General features: G+C 52.2%; 1 protein-coding gene across 7 annotated transcripts in view; it reads right to left on the bottom strand.

Moving 5' to 3' along the window:
• Window positions 1-559: 559 nt before the first annotated feature.
• FUBP3 (far upstream element binding protein 3) overlaps window positions 560-20,433 on the bottom strand; it is a 49,343-nt gene continuing 29,469 nt past the window's right edge. For 6 of the 7 annotated variants that reach the window (XM_033858858.2, XM_033858859.2, XM_033858856.2 and 3 more), the window contains 12 exons: window positions 19,252-19,350; window positions 16,440-16,544; window positions 15,249-15,351; window positions 14,330-14,430; window positions 12,170-12,311; window positions 8,223-8,383; window positions 7,391-7,464; window positions 6,977-7,057; window positions 6,769-6,845; window positions 4,358-4,429; window positions 2,957-3,084; window positions 560-1,913 (listed from right to left, as the gene is read on the bottom strand). In XM_033858858.2, the coding sequence (XP_033714749.1) occupies window positions 1,905-1,913; window positions 2,957-3,084; window positions 4,358-4,429; window positions 6,769-6,845; window positions 6,977-7,057; window positions 7,391-7,464; window positions 8,223-8,383; window positions 12,170-12,311; window positions 14,330-14,430; window positions 15,249-15,351; window positions 16,440-16,544; window positions 19,252-19,350 (1,152 nt within the window). In that variant the 3' untranslated portion in view covers window positions 560-1,904. The remainder of the gene's footprint in view (window positions 1,914-2,956; window positions 3,085-4,357; window positions 4,430-6,768; window positions 6,846-6,976; window positions 7,058-7,390; window positions 7,465-8,222; window positions 8,384-12,169; window positions 12,312-14,329; window positions 14,431-15,248; window positions 15,352-16,439; window positions 16,545-19,251; window positions 19,351-20,433) is intronic. The other variant, XM_033858857.2, reaches the window with a different exon arrangement.

Here is a 20,433-nt window from a genome sequence, read left to right as displayed (position 1 = left end):
ATGAAAACAGTGAAACAAAATGAGCACAGTCGCCAGCACTTTCCAGCTCTCTCAGCAGCTCAGGGTCCCACAGCCGGTCCAGGGCTGAGAGTAAACAGCACCCACACAGGGAGGGAGCAGGCTGCGGGCCAGACTGACCGCTTGGGTCCCCACTCCTCAGGCGCACGTGTGGGGAGGCGTGTGGAAGGGAGAGGGCGAGCCGCGCTGGCCCCCTTCAACGAATCTTCCAGCTCCACTCGGGACGGCAGCACCTCTGCGCAAGGAACCTCGTGGTTGACTTCTTGGTGTCACACCCACATCAAGAGATGAGCAGATGTGACAGGTAAGGGGGGCTGAGGTAACCAAGGCTCTCGAGTTAAACCGTTAGATTATACAAAGCCGTGAAGATAAAATTAACTTAACGAAGTAGCTACAGACGTAGGCTGTGCACCAGCTGGGTCGGGCCGACATAGCGCAAGACGATCGGCCAAGAGCGGCCAGAGTCCTCGCCTTTATCTCGGGGGGCGGCGGGCAGGGGCAGCGGGAGGGACAAGCAAACGGAGAGCAAACAGACTAAAAGTACTTTGCCCACAAGATGTCTTGTGGAAATTTTATTATGTAGAGTGTAAAATGAATTGTCAGTCCAATAAAAACAACACTTTTTTTAAAAAACAACATGCATAACATTTTCCAATTGCCTTTTTTAATAGTTAGACATTTCAAGCATTATAAGGAAAATAAGGAGAAAAACCCCAGACACTGTAACTTCAGTATATCTCAAACGGAATGTCCCCCAGGTCAATTGAAAAACGCAAGAAAAAATAGCTTCAATTCCGTTTTTCTTTCCTTTAAAAATACATGTTATCTGTACAAGATACGCTACAGTAAACACTGGAAATCATATTATCCCTTTTATTAAATCAAAATTATTTAATTCATATTGTGGTTAATGCTAGATTTATTTATTCATCTAGTTAATTTGACAAATATTAAGAAAATATTTAAAAGAAAAAAGCAAAAAACACCTTGGAATTAAAAAATAGTTACTACATTTTTATGCGGTTTAATGTTCCACAGTGTTTGTTAAAAGTTATATTGAATTTATTTTTAATATTAAAAATAACAGTATTTATATTTCTGAGAGAATAGAGAAAGGTTTTTTGTTTTGTTTTTAAAACAAGCTTGGAGGTCTTAGATACACAATTGCAATCGGTAGGTCATGGAGACATGAAAAAACGTCTGCTAAACACACAAACACATTTTTATATTATTACCCCTTTAGAACTCTAGAAATTATACAAACCCTATAAAATGCCCCCTCCCGAGCCCTGTTGGACAGCAATACAATTATCTGTCTCAATTCAGAATTCACATAATTAATTACAATACATAATAGTTCAGTTTTTTAAAAAATGCAATAAAACCAGACAGCCAAGATACAAGAAATTAGAAGTAAAACATTTAATGAATTTACACATTTAAGAATATTTAAATACTGTTTAAAAATTTTTTTAAAGAATTTGTTACAAGCCACCTAAGACTTCCAAGCCACTTTCTGTTGCAACAGAAAAACTGTAAATAAAAAGACATGCAAACAAAACAAAACAAAAACACACCATGTTGAAATGTCACTGCTCTGCGGCACATCCTGGGGCCCGAATTTGCAGGTATTGCTCCAAAAGAATCCCAGAGCTTACACATTTGAAGTAACAAACAAAAATAACAAAACAAAAATTATCAGCAATTTTTAGTAACTGATTTTCCCGATTTTTAGAAAAATTCTGTTAGTCTAAATATAGTGTTTCACAGAACAAAACAAAGGTTCTTCATCAAAAGGTTTGCACATCTAAAAACCTCTGTTACAAATAGGTTTTGCTCACAATGGTTTCGGGGGCGGCGGGGAAAAGGGGCTGCAGGCCACTGTCCTACTGTTCCTGTGAAAGGAAGGGGGAGAGCAGTTAGTCTGACGGCGAGTTCTCAAGTGCTGGCCTGAGGTCGGGGGCTGTCTGCAGGAAGGTGACAGGAGCTGACACACATGCACGCACACACGCCTGCGGGCACGCGCCATCCTTCCGGGCCTTGTCATGGGATCTGGCCCAGACAAAACCTCTCTCGTACAGGAGGCCCCGGGGCACCTCCTTCCACAGAGGATGCTGGGCGGGGAGAGGGGAGTGAGCGAGTGATGCCTCTTCTCAGTCACCTACCACCCCGCCACCTGTTCCCACCAGGCCCAGAGGGCCATTTGGGCAGTGAGGTGAACGACTGGCCTTGGGTCCAGGGCCTGTGGTAACTGACACACTGTCCATAGGGGCCAGACTGGCATCAGTCAGCACTGATGGCCTGAAAAATGCACCTGAGATGTGACCTGCGGGAGCAGTTGGTCCTCTTCCGTGCATTTATAAGAAAACCATTCTGGGCCTCTGATTAGACAGAGCCCTCCAGGCTTCCAGGCAGGGCCCAGCCTTCAGAGGGTGTGGACTAGCCCTACTCCTGTTGCCCCTCTCTGCTGCCCGGGGACAAGCGTGACGGCCTGGCCACACCACCCTTTTCAAGAACAGGCCTGGGGAGTGGCCCCAGCGCTGGGCTTACTCCCTAGCTGGTGCCACGCTTGCCCAGGGTCAGCTACGTTCGGCGCGCTCCTTTATAGCTGGGGGGCCTGGGGCCCAGAGGAGGGAACTCAGTGCCACTCAGCACCGCGCTCTGGGTCTGGATTTGAGGGAAGATCAGGCTCGTCCCGGTAGGGGCTCTGCCCAAACAGTTCTCCCACTTGGCTCAAACCTGTCCTGTCTGGGGCGAGGAGGGGGCCAGGGAGGCTGCCGCGGGGTGCTGTGCAGACGGCGGCCGTGCTGAGCAGTGCCGGGGCCCACGCGGTTCCCCCTGTGCTCGGGCCCCAGGGTCAGGCACACGCAGAAGGCTTGGGGGGGGGGGGGTCGGGGTTGGTCTGGGAAGTCTTGGCAGTGCTGGATCGGCTACAGACCTGGCTGTGGGCCTGAGCCTGCCCTAATGTCTGCCCGTAGAACGCGACCTGCTGTCTGTAATACTCCGCCCAGGCCATTGTGTAGTCCGGCGGGGAGCTGGCCTGAGGAGCGGCGCTGGCGGCGTGACCTGATGGACAAAGCAAAGCACGGGTTACTGGGAGCAGGGACGCGCCTGTGGGAGGCAAGGACACCGTCAGCCTGGAAGGATCCCTTCCCAAAGCCTCGGGGGCATCCGGGACAAGCGCCCGATGCTCACGCTCTCCCTCCAGACCCCTCAGCGAGCTGCGCCAGGACTGCTCTGCCCGAGCACTGCTGCAGAAAGCGCGGTTATCAGCCTCTCCTCGGCCGGCCCCTGCTCCACTCCTACAAGACCTTCGTGTCTGTCTTGTCTCTCCAGAATCACATTCTCTGCATCTGTCTGCCTGTCCTGCCGGCTCCCAGTCAGTGCCCTGGGCCGGAGGGGGAGGAGGGGGGGCGAGAAAGCGGGTGCCCCGCACGGGGGGGGGTGTGCACCTGCGCGGGGCATCCCGGCCCACGCGTGTCTGGGAATCTGGATGGGGGGCTCTGGGAAGACTTTCACCAGGTGCTCCAGGTGACGGTGACCTCCCTGACCCCCACCCTGGCCCCCAGAAGGGTACTGACCTGGTAATGATCCCAAACACAGGGTGAACATTTCTTTGACGGCCTATGACCTGAGCTCTTCCAACTAGCAAGTAACACCCTTCAGACTCAAGATACGTGAGACACCTCCTTCCAACGATACCCAAACATTCTGGTTCAGCAGTTTTGGGATTCACACCAGAGACCTTAGTACTAATTTTAAATGATTCACTTAGGGTATTTTTTTTTTGTTTTTGGTTGTGATTAGGTTTCCTCCTCTTTTTAAAAAGACTGGCTTAGTTAAGAAAACTGGCACAGTTAGGAAAAGAGCTTACTTTGGAAGAAAAGCAACTCAGCACCCGCTCCGACCCTGGACTCCCTGCTCTGAGTCTCACCGCACCCTTCCTCTTCACCTGTCCTGAAGCGGCCTTAGAGCCGGGCAGCGGCAAGACCGCAAGGCAGTCAGGAAACGGCTCCCGGCTGGTCTGAGTCCTAACCCGGTGGTTCTCAAGTGGACGGCCAAGGCCGGGACTGTCCCTGAGGGTAGGTGCCATGCCCTTCCGGGCCCTTTAGAGCCCAGGAGAGAAGCGCGAGGACTGGAGGACGGCAAAGGACGACCGCGCGTCTCCCCTCACAGGCACACGTGGGGAGAGGGTGGCAAAGGTGGACGCGGAGATCCGACTCACACAGGGAAAGCGGGAAAGAGAAAAAGGGGTCAGGGAGCCACGGCCTCTGAGGTCTACAGTCCTGGGGGCTGTGTGGCCGGGGAGCCGCTTGTTAAGAAGGACCAGCGCACTCACTCTGTTTTCTGTAATAGTCTTCCCAGGCCTTGCTGTAGTCGGGCTGGCTGCTCTGCGGCTGGCTCTGCTGGCCTGGGCGAAGAACACAAAAGCAGTCAGGCCTCCGGGCTCCCGGGGCCTCGGCCCCCAGCCCGCAGGCTCCAGGCCCTGCTCTCTGCACTCACTCCCTTGCCCCTGTGGCCCGGGGTGGGGGGGCTGGGGGAGGAGCCAGGCCGACCCCCAAGAGGGCCTCCACCCAGGCCAGCGAGGCTGGGGCTGGCAGACAGCTGCCCCGCAAGGCGACCAGCAGGCAGGGCCTCAACTCTCTTCAGTCGGGGACTCTGGGCTGCCACGAGCAGAGCCCCCGGGGCCAGAGTGCTGTCTGCGGCTCCCTGGATTGGCCTGCAAACCGACAAAGAATCCGAATGGCGCTGACCACTCCCTTTCCTGGCCCTTCTGTTCAAGGACTGATGGCTTTGCCTTTCCACGACGAGAACTACAGGGGACACACAGAGGAAGTGTCCAGAGACTGCGCTCAAGGTGACGACAGAAGACGGGGTACACACCTGACCCCCAGCCTCGCGCCTGTCCGGGGTGAGGGCGAGGACGTGTTGGGGGTCGTCCCCGCCCTCCTCTCCACATCACTGGGGGCAGAAAGGCTGGGCTGGGGGGAGCAGAGCAGCAGCCTGCCCAGGGGCACGGGGGGGCGGGTAGTGTTTAAAAGACTTGACCACAGCTGGAAGTCGGGACCCTCCTTCTGCCAAGGGCACCCCCCGCCGGCACGTCCTTTTTTTCGGTTAGAATCACAGCCTGCGGCAGGCAGGAAGGACGTGCTCAAAAACACATTTCACGGCACAATGCTTTCCCCAAGAGTTAATTTCCTCAAGGCTGCGGAGGGGCGCAGGCACGAGGACAGTCGGTGTGTGTGGGGACCCCTCCTCCCCGCGCTGCGGCAGGACGGGACTCGGAGCTGGACGCTGGCACCAGGAGAAGGCAAGGCCTGGGCAACGCGGCAGCAGGAACTGCCCCCTCAGACACGGAGGCTGTGGGCAAGTGGGATTTTTCTTCGGACCCAAACCAATTCTCCATTCCCGAGTGAACCAAGCGACACCACAGGTGAAGGCTGGTGCGTGGTGCACGGCGCAGGCGCTAGCTGCGCTTTCTCTCGCTCAGCCCACGTACCTTTGCCAACTCCTCGCCCGCCTAGCCTGAGGAGGCAGCGGGGCGGGCTCTGCGGGAACTGCCCCCTGCACGGAGGTGGACGTGTCCCCTGCAGCTTCAACGCAAAGCCTCCCCACAGTCTAGGGCTTCTCCCAGGTCCTCTGTCCTGGGCGATGGGCACTGGGGAACCCTATCTGGGTCGCCTCCCACCCTGGGGGTGCTCTCTGATGGAACAGGAGGAAGCGAAACACGCCCGGGCTGCGGGCTAAGTGAGCACAGTGAAATGGGGAGGGTGGAATCTGGGTGGTGTGTAGGTGTTCGTGGTGAAGTTCTTTAAGATATTCTGCACGTTTAAGGTATTTCGTAAGAAAGTAAGAAAGGGGGAAGAGAGGGAACAAACACAACCATGCAATTTCAGAGCTCACAAGTACTTTAGAAATCAAATCCAAACCCTTCATTTCACAGATGACAGAACTGGAGCCCTAGAGAAGCGGGGACATGCCTCAGGCTGCCCAGCACTGCTCCAGACGTGTGGGGGGGCTTCTCCAGCTGTGAACCTGACCAGGCGCCCCGGGGCAGGGTCTCACACCCAGCACTCTGCTCAAGGGGAAAGAGGTAGAACCCCGGGCCCAGCCCCTTGTGGGCAAAGCTGCAGCACGTGTCCTGCAGCCTGGCGCTCTGAGGGGAGCCTGCAGATGTGCTGAACAGCGCTTTCCAAACACCACCAGGCTGGCCCTTCAGACGTCAAAAGAACCTAAGGTAAGGTTTTTGTTTTTGTTTGGAAGGCTGTGCAAGATGGGCTCTACCAGCAGTAAAACTCAAGGATGACTCCTGAAGCTGACGTGGGGGCCAGAGAGTGGGAGGGGGTTTAATTCCAACTAGAACCTTCTCTTTTACAATCAGTTTTCTTAGAGAGCAAATTCTCTAATCATGCGCTTTCTGGAAGTTCGGGAGATAGAGAATCCTTTTCTAAGATGGTGCTGGGGAGGAGAGAGGGAGAAGACCACCTTGAGGCCAGAGGAGGGGAGCAGGCGGGGCACCCATTAGGCGGGGCTGCTTGAAGAGGCTGCAGCGGTGGAAGGGGCTCAGGTCAAACCACACTCTCAGGGCCCACAGGCCTTTCGGACCCGTTTCTGGGGGACCAGAGTGACGGAAGGCTGCTGCTGAGAAGGTGGGCCAGGAGAGAGGCGGGCCCCCTGTCCCCGCCCAGCTGGAGATGAGCCCAGCAGGCCTGTCCCCGGGGGCATCCCACCTCCTCCCGAGTCACTTACTTGGAACCTGCTGTGTGGGCTGCTGCCACGCCTGGTAGGTGCTGCCCCAGCCCTGGGTCAGGAAGGCCGGAGGACCACTGCGGAGGACAAGAGGACTCATTCCAGGGCAGGCCGCACCCCACCCCCCAGCCCCTGCGCCCGCCCCCGCGGCAAGCACAGCGCCCTCTGCTGGAGACGCGGCAGGGCGGAGTAAAGGCGGCCCACCCACCTCACAGGCGCGCTGTGAGGGCTTCCGTTCACTTTAGCGGCCATGTTTGGGAAGCACCCTGAGCTCCTCGGAGGAAAGGTGCTAAAAGAAAGTGGAAAACAAATAAAGATGATACAACGGCTTTTGCAAAAACAAACAAACAAACAAAAACCCTCCCGCCACCCAGCCCCAGGGCGGTGAGCTCTCCTACGGGATGCTGGCGGCACCACAAGACCCTCCGCCCTCTGGGAAGGCTCTCGCCCCAGCACTGGTCACTGAGCAACAGACAGGCCAGAGGGACCACCAGTAAGAGAGAAGGAGAGGAGTCCTGCCCACGCCCAGAACTTGCGGCTTTCGGCTGGCACTCCCTGGAAGTAGCTGGAAAAGGAGGACCCCTTGGGGGCAGTGAGTTCTTCCAGTCAAGAAAAGACTCACTTCTGATGCGGCGCGGCAGGTGGCTGGCTGAAGGGGCCCTGTGCGAAGGCTCCGGGCGCTCCGAGACTGGCACCCTGTCAGGACACAGAGGGAACTCTCACCTCCTGTCGGCTGCGCCTGCACCCTCTGCCCAGGCCCACCCCGAGGCAAACCACAGCTTTCGGGGAGAGAGACAAGTGAAGTGAAGATGCCCTGTGGCACGCGCACTAGCCTTCCTTGCCCACAGTGGGCTTTACTTGCAGAAACAGCTTCTGCCCCTTGAGCAACCGATACCACCACACAGCCAATACCGGCACCACCACAACTGCCCTAGCGTGTCGCCCTGGGGGTAGGGACCGACCTGCTGACTGTCCCGTCAATTCAGGCTGGCCCACGGCTTTCTGCCCTTCTACGTCCCCTTTGAGGTGAGCAGTGGCCAATCTGTCCTCCATCAACACTCCCTTTCTTTATCTGCTTTGAGGTGCCTGAAACTAAAGCCAGAGTCAATGAACGCTGCCTGCAGGGCTGGCCGCCGGGGCGATGCCAGTGGGAGTCCGGGGGCAGTGCTGGGGGAAGGCTGCCGGCCCTGGCTGCTCATCTACGCCTGCAGGGCCAACGGCTCGGGGCCTGAGCTGCGGTGGCCTGGGCGAGCTCTGCGCGTCTGGGCCTGGCCCTGGTGTCCCTGCGCCCCGACCTTCCCCCTCAGCAACGTGGGAGGGGGCTGTTGCCCTCACATCACGTGAGGACCAAGAGCCACAGGAAGTACAAGGTTCTGGGGAGAAACAGGCGCCTTGGACATCCAAATGGAAGCCCAGCTCCTATCTCCCAGGTGGGGAAAGGACCTTGTACGTACGCCCACTTTCTCGTCGATGAGGTGTCTGGCCAGCTCGATCTGCTGAGGAAGGCCCCTGATGGTGAACATCCGCAGGCTGGGGTCCGTGCTGGGAGGCGGGTTCCGCTGAAGCTCCACGTGCGCTCCTGAATGCTGGTTTATGCTTTTGATGTTCTCGCCCCCTGCGGGCAGGACACAGAAGAGTAGGTGACTACAGTTCCCTCCTCCGGAGGAGGAATGGGTATTTTCTGCACACCAGTGCTCGTCCTAAGAGTAGACAAGGACTTTCCTTTTATACTTTAAAACAGCTCTTGTAAAAACCAGAGCTGTCTCATTTGTGAAGCCAGACTTGTGAAGCAAAGCTGAGGCGCAATGACACCACGTGGCACCAGCTGGTCTCCATCTCAGTGTCCTATGCAGAGGCCTGGAGTGGCCCAGAAACCAGGTCTGGGCCTTGGCCCACAGATCTGCACACAGTGAGCTCAGCTCCGGAGAAGGCACTCCATCCTTCTCAGCATGAGAATGGTGACCTGATGGCCCCTCCCTGGCACAATGCGGGCCTTCAGCCCCGGTGTGGGCCACCGCACTGCTGTCTCCCGCCCTCCACAGGTCAAACAGACGGCCACAGGCCCCAACAATACCCAGAGCCCACTCAAGCCTTTAATATCCCATCCTGTCTCTTCTCAAGTCTCTTCTTCCTCCGTGGGTGGGGGACAGGTCTAGACAGAGCGGCAGCCTGAGAATGGAGGTCACAGAGGCCTGGGTGGAGTGGGGCTAATGAAAATGTAGTTGGACTCTTTGAAAAACCTGTGAGAGTCCCAGTCTCTTAATGAAATTTGCGTAACAAAAGCTCCACCAGTGTAACAATGGTTTGATTCTTCTCTTCAAATTTCACAGAACTTACAGATCAGCTCTGCTCAATTGGGGTGGCGGAGCCAGAATTCAAGGAAAACTTGGAGCACAGAGTTCTGCAGAACTGGAAAAAGACGATGTGTATAAAATCTGACGCAGGGTACCAGGGAGCCCCAAAGGGTCAAAACGAAGACTAAAGGCCAGTCTCCGTGTCACCCCTCCCCACCCAGAGTCGAAACTAAGCTGCAGTGACATTTCTCGTTTCATTGTAACACGTCCACAATCCTTCAAACTCCCAACCTGCCCTCCACCGGCCCTGCTGGAAAGCCACGTCTGAACAAAAGCATCGAGGGGCAGGTAAGTAAGGGACACCAAGAGCAGGCACGGCTCATCTCATCCAGAAAGCATGATGGGATTCTACGAGGGTCAGGATGCAAAGGTGGGGCCTGGGTCCAGCCATTCTTCCTGAAGGAAGTGTGAGCGGCCCTTACACCGTAGTAAGGAAACCAGGAGACAGTCGGCATTCAAGAAAGCTTGGTTCAAACGTTAGTCTGGGCAGGATGTTAGCTCGGTTTAGGGTAGTTTTAAATTTAAAAGCAAATTAAAAAAAAGAACAGCCCAGCAGACCACAGTGTTGTATGCATGGTTTCCCTAAAGGTCTGCTGAGTTTAGGGGAGGGGTCCCTGTGCTGTCTACACCTTGAGCCTTGAGCAAACACGTGGTCTCAGGGGCAGCACCAGCCGAGGCAGGAGTCACAGACAGTCTTCAGCAGCTTCACTTTGCTTCCAGGTACGCGCAAGCCCCCCCAGCCCCACAACTACCCACCTTCACTCAGGTCATGGATTCTACCTCCTTGGCATCAGGAAAAGCCAGCAGCTTGGCTCCTAGGCAAGAGTGTTCTTAGGGAGCGCCGAGGAGCCAAGAGTAGGCGGACACCTTCCCACTGCACACCCAGCACTTGAAGGGACCCCCACCCCACCCTCTGCCCAGACCACTCGGTCCCCACGGGCCCAGACCGGCTCCCCTCCATCAGGCACTTGGACCAGCAGCCCCAGACTCCTCCCTGAGGCCTCAGGCCCATGCTAATAAGGCGAGAAGGCACCGCAAAACTGCACGGGGCCGGAAGGAGTTAATTTAAGTTCATCTTCCTTTAAGAGGAGGTCGCCAGCTTGGCACATGGTGGCCGTCTACAGGCTCATTCAGCAGCCTGCCCCATTCTTCCACCTGACGGGGGGCAGAAGCGACCCACCAGTGGCCCCCGGCTGGATGTGAAATCGTAAAGCAATTAATCAAACCTGCTAAAAGGCTGGGTTGACAAGAGCAGGGCTGGCCACACTATCTGTCACTATTGCTGTATTTATCATGGAAATCCAGCAGGGGCCCAGGGAGGTGCAGCGTCTGTCCAAGGGCTGCAGGGCCTGCCTGCGTGTGGCTCCCCTCACCCCGCGCCTTTCCCCAGAAACAGGAAGACCTCATACCCAGCCCCTGGGGCGGGGAGTTACAGAAAGGCCCCTGCTCCTGCCTAAACGAAACTTAGCCTGGCTTCCCAAGGCTGCTACTGGAGCACCAGGACACAGCATCAGTTACTGCTACGTTCTGCTGTCTCCTCCCTCTGGGGATCGCTCAGGATGACTTTGTAGAGGACAAACTATGAGCGACTGTCCTGTGAGTACCGAGGTTTCACTGACTAGGAGGAACCATCACAGTGAAGACAGAAAGGCGCTGCCAGGTCTAGAGACGACACTTCCCATGAAAACCTCGTTGACAAAATGGTTCTCAAAAAGCACAGAAAAACCTAGATCTGATTCTTGAACTCCAGGCATCAGCTGGATTTAACCTCATGGCAGCAGGCCAGCTGATGGCCTGGGCAGCACGTCTGACTTATCACAGCATTTGGGCAGCCAACAATGTCCATTAAACACCTCCCAGCATGTACGCCCTGCCAGAAAATTAAAGCAAACCTACGTCGTTCCTACACCCCTGAGAGGTTAACCACCCAGGGACAACACGGATACAAGAGAGAAACATTTTAGAAGAGCATAAAACACACACTGTCCAGGAGTGGGACCCAGTGCAGATTCTGGGAGGTGAATGAGGGGGACAGGAGGAATTCCAGCCCTGTGCCGGCTCGTGAGGACGTGCCACGCCAGCCTCAGCTTTCTGCCGGTGAAGACGTTCCCAAGTCAGGTTCCACGGGATGCTAGCACCCCTCCAACAGCTAAGAGATGTCTGGTGATCACAGAAACTGGGGAAACTCTAGGGAGAAAACTGTATTTATTTCTTCCATATGTTGCCAAACACATACAAAGGGAATAAATAGGCAAATACAAAACCCAATGCTGAACATGAGTTTCCCACCAGGTCAAGGGCTTTGCTTAGAGAGCAGAGAAGCTAAGCCCACTGCTCCGCGAGCCCCAGACCTGCTCTCAGCAGCCTTCCTTGGTCAAGGCCAGCCCAGGTGAGCCAGCAACAATGGCCTAGAAACCTGCCTGCTCTCGCTCGCTCTTCGCTGAAGGACAGGAAGGAGCCACGTTAGCCATTGATGAGGGCTTCTACACAACGTCCTCTAAAATGCCTAGAAACAACTAACAAGTCAATTTTTATTTCCCTCCACAGGGTGCCTGATACTCTTGGTAAATATGTTGAAAAGATAAAAACCACTTTCACATGTTGTGTCAATAGGGAGCAAATACCCAAATCCAGTAAGGAACAAAGTGACGCACTCGTCAGAAAGCAATCTTCGCTTGAGGAAATTATCTTAACGGTTCCCCTAAGCTCCCTGGAGGTGAGTTAATCACCAATCAGTCGATCGACAAACACTCAGCGGCCCCTCACCTGTTCAGGGTGCCTCAACAACCTAAGCTGCTTCCACAGGCAGCGGGTCTTCCCGACCATCTGTTTACACGCTGTAATGAAGTACTGGCTTTGCCCCATTCACGAGGGCCCATGCAGAGGACGGTTCCTGCAGAAGGCAGCCGACGCCTCGGACCTGGTCCCCTCAGTCAAGGGCAGCAAACAGAAGGAACTTTGTGCTTCAAAGGTATTGGACGTGGCCTGTCTGCTCTCAGGTCAAACACCTGGAAGGGGAACGCCGAACTCCAGCAACCGCCTCTTACCTTTGCCTATGACGAGGCCGCACTTATCTGCCGGCACTGTGTAGGTTATCTCCTGGATGCCACCAGGGTTTCCCACGCTCCAGTCACCGCGGCCACGGCCTCTTCCTCTGGCTACCGCCAGGCCTCCGAAGCCATCTCTTTCCTGGGAAGGAAGCAAAGCTCAGGTGACATTTCTGTCACTGCCACCAGCACTATTTTTCATCTCCGGGGAGGAGGTTAAGTGACAGGATGTAATCAACGCCACACATTAGAACCTGAGCACCTTTCCACATTTCAGACTCTGAAGGCTCTTTACAAGTCGAATTAACACAGATCACGGGCGCATTCAAGAAGACGTGCGCGGATGAATCACGTGGTTACATAAACAGCACAAACACACCCAACTAAAACAGGCAGTCAGCTATAAATTCCGAAGTCTAAAGCCCAGTGCCCTTATCCCTGGAGTTTTAATTACTGGGCCTTAATCTACAGGCATCAGGAGCTGGTTTTCTTCTCAATGCTGGGCCTACCAGAAACCAGATATTAGATGCTGAAGAGCTATGAGCTTTTGAAAGTGACACATGAGTAGCAAGGATGACTTCTGACCCTCTCCCGACAAGGTTGCTACAGAGAACCATTCAGACACCGCTCTGAGAGTCAGAACACCCTGCAGTTCAACCAGCAACAAGAATAAAAGGGTTTTAAAGAAAAATGGGCTGTCTTGCTCCCCAAGAGAGGGAGGAACAAGCCAGGCCCATCCGCCCACGGTCCGGGGCTGGAGAAGTCTCCCGACTTATTCTCACAGTTTCCCCACCAGAGAGCGAAACCCACAACCAACACCTAAGCGAGGAAGATTCCTTTCACTCGAGGGCGAAACACCCCATTCCAGCCTTTGTCCTTTGAGTCACTTTGGAGCAGCAACATTTAAAATCTTGGAAAGGCTGAAGGCGAACCTGGTCAAGCTGAGAGCTCCTTCACGGAAGGGAGAAGCTGAGCAGGCGATCGGCACAGCCTGCTCCTGTCGACGAAGGGTAAACTGAATGTTTACCCAGAATCGAAACCCGCAGAAAGCCGAGCTCACTGGAGTGCTTTCTGTTGCACTCTGCTTTCATGAGCGACAAATGACAAGTAAACAAGGTGATTTTAGGGATTTACGCTAGAACACAAACACGTGGCCAACTTTCTGGGTATGCCACAGATTCTCAAAGACAAGCTGTCCCCTCATCATCTCACGGCCTTTGCAGTCCTGGGATCATCAGTTCTTACTACTAAAAAGGATGTCAGAGATGAGTTAGTGACGCTTCTCTGAACTTGTCTCATCCTAAGAACTGCCTGGGGCTGTGGGTGAGATCCAAGCCACCCTCTTGGATACTCTGATTCAGGAGATCTGGGGCGGGGGGTGGGGTCTATAAACCTGTTACCTCAGCAGGTGCCGCCAGATGACTTAGGGGATCATGTGGGGTGCATCACCTGGTACAAACCCCTTGGTTTGCTGCTGAAAAAACTACGCCAAGAGGAGTTCAAAGGTTCGCTGAAGGTCACATGAAAAGTGGCGGAGCTGGGATGGTGGTTTCTAATCTCTGGCTTCTTTCTTCAGCTCCTATTATTCTCAGACTTTTCCTACAAACCTGGGGGACATGATGTGCCAACCTGCCACCAGCTACAGTAGTTCTCCAGAGCAATTTGCAACGGGGGCAGGTGTATCCTAACAGCATCACACAAGCCTGCTCACATTCCAGAGGAAGACGTGCATGGAATCAAGTGCATGAAGACAGTGTCAGGATTTGGGCAGAACGTGCAGTGCCTTCTAGAGCTGAGATGAGACTTTACTTTTACACTAGGTACACTGGACTGTTTGAAACCGGGCAATCTGCACTGTTACATCCCACAAACAGTTTAAATAGTCAGGAACTTTGTGAAAAAACATCTAGATTCTGAGACAATAAAGGCAGACGAATAATAAACTAGCAGGAAAACAAAAACAAAAATGAAGGCGGGAAAGAGGCAGATGTAGAGAAGCCCATGGCTATAATCTTGGAGGGAGGTAACTGACAAGAGTACTGGTTTCCAAAACCGTGACTTGAGAGGGGGTGACTGCTCCAGGGTGTCGCCCCGAGAGCCCCAGGTAGCACCTGCTGCTTCTGCCGGTGAGATATTGAAGCTCCAGAGAGCCAGACCCACCTGGGCTGTAAGAATAAGCTCGTTGATGACATGTGCTGCGTGCTGGCATCGCTCTGGGGGTCCCATGACCTGTGCAGCTCTCTCTGGACTAATACCATCATCTGTGGAACAAGGTGAAAGATGGGATTAGGAAAAGCCCAACTTCAGAAGGAAACAAACGTCAATCTGATTTGCAATCAATGTTCCAACCAGTGCCAAAGAGGGTAGTAAGAACATCACCATATCAGGGAATCTTCTGCATAGGGAAACGTGCGCGGCTACATCTTTTGGCGTGATCCACGTCAATACTCATTTCTTATGCAATTACAGCCATTTAAAAAAGATATCACTATAGAAACTAAATTAAACTTAAAAAAAAAAAAGTGCCAAGGAAAACAGAGTTGAGCTACAGCAGTATTTTCCCAGAAGTAGTCCATCATGATGTTTTCCCATCTTCAGAGAAATGAGTGAAATAAAGACATTGTAGATGATTTTGCTTGTAAAGGTAAATTTATAAAATTTAAAGAACGGTCCTTGATTTTACGATTTTTTTAATGGTTTTAAGTTATCTTTAATTTTATGAAAGCAAAATAACAGTTTTTTTTTTTTTAAGTCTTTACTTGGCAAAATTAAAAACTGGAAATGCTATGTTGATTCCCCCCAATTTTACTAGTCCAAGGAAAAAAAGAAAAAAGCCTGGACACCCCTGGGCTAGAGTGTTCTGGCACAAGAAGGGTGACCCGGCCAGCAAATCCACAGAAAGAAATGAGGGACCAGAGGACAAACCTAAACTGGAAATTCGGTAACAGAATGTTGCAAAAGAGAGAGAGGGTGAGGGAGAGCAAAGAACACAAGTGGGCTAATAACAAAGTCCTTGTTTTGTGAGGTGTTCTTTAATCCTTCATAATGCTGAGGACTTCTGAGAACCATCAAAACCTACCTGGTTTGAACTGAATTCTCACACCGGCATCATTCTGGATCTTTTTGATCATTTCCCCATTTCTTCCTATTACAATCCCAACTGCAAACCTAGGCACAGACACCTAAGCACAGAGAAACAAAACATCAGAGTTTTTCTGCAAACCTGGTGTGTGTGTGTGTGTGTGTGTGTGTGTGTGTGTGTGTGTGTACATACAATGATTTTTATCACAGTGCATTTCTGGAAATGATACAATAAAGCATTTTTTTTTCCTCTTAGGAAAAATACTGTGGTTGATGGCTGCATTCCTGTCCATTAAATGCATCCAACAGGTCTGAGACCTGATCAAAAATAGTTATAAAGATGAAGTAAAGTAAGAATAAACCTCATAGATAAAAGATTAAAAAAAAATTTTAAGATTAAAAATTTATCTTCCAAATTTTATGAAAGAAACATTAATGTACCATACACAGTGATTATACTATGGTCCTATAAAATGTTTTTCTTTTCCTTCACTCTTTTATTGTAGTAAAATATATATAACATAGTATTAATCATTTTAACCATTTGTAAATACACACTTCAGTGGCATTAAACACACTCACAATGTTGTGTAACCACCACAGATGTCTACACCCCAAACCTTTTCATCATCCCCAATAAGAACTCCCGTGAAACCACAGTGCTTCCTTCCCCAGCCCCTGCTAACCTCTACTTTCCTTTCTGTCTCTCTGAACTTGCCTATCCTAGGTGCCTCATGTAAGTGGAATCATGACAACGTTCATCCTTCTGCACCTGGCTTATTTTACCAAGCATAACGCTGGCAGGGCCCACCCTCGCTGTAGCCAACATCAAGGACGTATTTTGATCCCATTCCACCTCGTCAGTAAAACAGGCTTAGGAGTTTGATACTATCACAACATAGGTCACCACGAAAACCTGGACTTGGGTCTTCATCTGGGCAGTGGGGTGCGCTTTGAAGCACAACCCCCAACCAGGGGGAACGGCCCCATTCCCTGAAATGCGTGCAGCTGGCGCTCCTCACTACAGCTGGCTGCCCCACTCCTTTCTCACACCCACCCTGTGAAGCCAGTGTACTAGGAGGGTTTTGCAGCTGAGATAAGAGTTAAATAACTTGCTCAAGGTTAAAGAGCTAACAGAAGCGTGCCCTACAACCTTAAACTTGCCTACTAACCTGTAACTCAAGCATACCTCTATACTGCCTCCTCCCATTCGGGAGCTGAAATCACCGCGTACACCTCGAAAATCAGCTTGGTCTTTTTCTCGGATGATCTCTAATACCATTTCTCTTGCTTGCTGCATAAACACAGATAAAAGGCATTAAGGAAAACAAAATCCTGAAAAAAGACATGACACCAGGTGAAAGATCAAACCCTCTTAAATTGGGCTTAAAGCCTCAGGAGGTGCTCAGTGGGAGAACTCACTATATTATGTTACTATTGTTGCATGGGACACGGGCAGGCTGCTACTGAGCAGTATATCGTGTATATCACAACTTAAATGACGTGTTCCTTACACTGTCCAAAATGTCCACACAGATAAGGGTTCACAGTCTTCTAAGCCACAGCTGGGTCAGCACATTGGTGCCGGGTCAGAACTTGATGACGGTCGCTCCACCGTATTTCTGACGTGCCATTTCTTTCTAGTGGGCAAGGGTGGGGCCTGAGAGCTCTGACATGGGCCGTTTCCACGGGAAGGAAGACATTAACAATGCATCCCATGGCAGAGAAGCTCCAGGGAGGGAAAGGGAAAAGGCCAGCCTGGGAGCCCGAAAATACCTCCTGGCACTGAGAGCTCGAACGTCTTACCAACTGGCAAGAGCCTCCCTCAACACCTGACTCTAAGGCGCATTCAGTGTCCTCACCCCCAAGGACACACCTGAGTCAGTCCATCCCGCCCACGCCAGCACTGGCCCCCCAGGAGCCATGCTAAGGAGCAACCGCGCACAACTCAAGGTCATGTGAGAACTGAAACAGTCCCAGTTCTGGAAAAATCAAACCAAGCGAGAACAAGAAAAGCCAAAACAGCAACGTCTCATGACATCTGGAGAAACTGGAACATGGACTGACTATAATATGATGTTATGGGATTACCGTTATTTTCTTAGGCCTGGTTTTATAGAAGCAAGTTTTATTCTTAGGAGATACATACTGCAGGATTTGGAGGTAAAAACTCACAGTATCTGACACTTACTTACAAATGGTAAAGCAAAAAACTAAAACATAAACACACAAACAAAACAGTAAGTAGGTTGAAGGTATTCAGATGTTCGCTACACTATCTTTTCAACTTTTCTCTATATTTGAAGTTTTACAAAATAAAAAGTTGGGAAGAGGGAAAAAAAAAAGAAACTCAAAGAACAATATACCCTAAATACAGCAGACAGCTTCTTCATAATAAAAAACATGGAATACACAGTTTTAAAATAAAAAAAATACTGAAAACCTTTCTTTATAATAATTTTCCTGCAAATTCATGAAACATCAATGAAATAAGCTCTTTACCCAGGTATTTTTTCCACAAAAGACAAAGCCAAACGTTCCACTGGAGAAGGCAGGAGTGGAGGGCTTCTGGGAGGCAGGCTTTCTGTGTCCAGCCAGCTCTCCCCTCTGTCCAAAGAGCTCTACAACACACAGCAGAGGAGTCCCAGGCTGGACTGCGTGAGCCGAGTGAGGAAGATTAGGTGCAGTCTGTTTTTTTTTTTTATTAAAGCCCACCTGTTTACATCTAAAGAGGTTAGAAACTCTAGGGGACCTGACAGGGCAGTAGATAGTGAAGGGCTGCATTGCTGACGGGAACCTAAGCAAAGCAGCCACTGTAATCACCGGCCCTCAAACCTGTTCTAAAATCATTACATATAGAAACCTTGACCAAAAAAGAACTACCAGTGGTATCATTTGAGTTCAGCTGAACGACAGCATTAAGAAATACAGGAGGGGCTCCTCTGGTGGCGCAGTGGTTGAGGGTCCGCCTGCCGATGCAGGGGACACGGGTTCGTGCCCCGGTCTGGGAAGATCCCACATGCCGCGGAGCGGCTGGGCCCGTGAGCCATGGCCGCTGAGCCTGCGCGTCCGGAGCCTGTGCTCCGCAACGGGAGAGGCCACAACAGTGAGAGGCCCGCGTACCGCAAAAAAAAAAAAAAAAAAAAAAGGAACTACGGGAATTCTTTTGCCAGAGACTGGTAACCTCTGCTGGATCAAAGCCCCAAAGCCCCTGCAGAGGGACAGCTGTCGCTGACGGGCCGGCTCACCAAGGTGTGTCGCTCTGGAGCTACTCTAAATGCAGCGAAGGTCAGGCAGGCTGCAGCAGGCAGAAAAAAGAGCGTTCGTGTCTCACGGGGACAGACACACTCCCACACCCACAGCGTACACACATTCCTGCTAATAGCCCAGGTGCTGGAAGATGGAGCACCTGGGTGATTTAGACCTAAGCCCCTGCTTTCAGCACCTGCGGTTGTCCTCTGAGGCTCACGGGACGCTTGCCACGAGGGCACACACGTGCCTTGGGTGGCACTGGCACCTTCGGTCACCTCCCACCTCAGCCAGTGATCTTGTAAAAATGGGTTGAGAGAACAAACAAATAAAAGCCAGAGGGAGCCTGCATCTGAGCTGACCACAGCTCCACCTCGAAAACTGCATCGGATCAGAGCTGTGCCAGCCAATGAAACCTTCTGCGCTTACGGACAAGTTCTGTGCGTGGGCTGCCCCGATGGCAGCCACCATCCACACGTGCTCTGAGCACTCTGAGCGCTGAAACGTGGCCAGTATGAATAAGGAACTCACTTTTTACTGAATCTGAACAAATTCCAACAGCCACGTGGCCAGCAGCTCTGGTACTGGACAGCACAGCCCCATTCTTTGCATCACCAAACTTGGTTTGGGAAGACAGCTCAAGGAACACCCACCCAGTTTTATAATTTCTTGAACGACATAAAAGCTCTACAAGTACTACCAAGTGATACCGCCACACCCAGGACCTGCCTGACCCATGGTTTCTCTCCTACCTGCACTTTAAATGGGTCTCCGGTGATGCGCAGAGGCTTGTCCGCTCCCGTGGGCAACGGGCCGTCCTGGATCATGACCATCTTCACGCCTGCCCGCTCCTGTGAGGGCACACACACCGGTACAGCGCTCACCGTCAGCAAGAGGCACGCAGGATGGCACAGCTGCACGGGTCGGCTCGTGTCCACAGCGAGACACGCCCCACTAGCAAAGGCACTGCTCTCTGATCCGGCCCGTGAGGCTGGCCTCCGAGAATGCTGAGGTACACGCCGTGCCTGAGGGCGTCCAAGCCTGACCGAGAAAACCGTTTCCCAAAACTCTCCTCCCTTTCCGGTCCTGGAATATCTAAATGTGAACGAGCTACTTTTACAAGATGCTAAGCACCGAGCTAGACAATCTATTTAACGTCACGTGGTCAGAGCTCACGCACAGCAACGGGAGGGAAGGGCCACCACTTCCTGACCTCACAGAGGAGAGCTCTGAGTAAGCTACTGAAGGCTCCAGAGCCGATGAGCGCGGCACCAAAATTTGGATTCTGGGACTCTATAAAGTCTGAACTCTTAGGAGTCCACGGCAGAATGCCTTCCACATCCAAGGACTGGGCTATACGAGAGCACACAGGCAGGCCACAACTCCGACCCGCAACTTTGAAAGCCCAGAGCTCGGAAAGAAGAGTTTGCTCCGAACTAAATCTGGCAGCAAAACTAACCTGAACTCACGTGAGCGTACTTCCAGCCCTCCTCTCATGGAGTGTGACTGTTAGGTTTAGCCATGAAAACCTGCACTTGGTTACGGGATGCAGCCCCAAAACTTGCTGGGGGTATTAAACCTACAACACGTTTGGCCCAAGTGTCTCACGTGAGGGATTCTGGAGCTCAGAGCAGCAAATGTTCACGGAGCATTTACTCAGTGGCAGGCTCTGCACTAAGGGTCTCATGTAAATCACAATAACGGGTATTATTTTAGCTCATTACAACAGCGAGGCCGGCACCTCCCTGCTCTTACAGACGAGGACCCTGAGCCTTAGAAAAGTACACGAGCGTAACTCCGATCTCACCACTAACGAGCAAGAGTGCTCCTGGCTCAGGGCCCTGGCTCTGGACACAGGATTTTTATCTGAGAGTCCTAACAGGGCTTCATCGCCACAGTGGCTGCTGCCAGTTCACGGGGACCCCAGGCCTTGG

This window comes from Tursiops truncatus, chromosome 6, assembly GCF_011762595.2.
Source record: "Tursiops truncatus isolate mTurTru1 chromosome 6, mTurTru1.mat.Y, whole genome shotgun sequence".
Classification (NCBI taxonomy): Eukaryota; Metazoa; Chordata; class Mammalia; order Artiodactyla; family Delphinidae; genus Tursiops; species Tursiops truncatus.
Note: the sequence above shows the minus strand (reverse complement) of the source record. Positions and strands in the feature narration are given on the sequence as shown.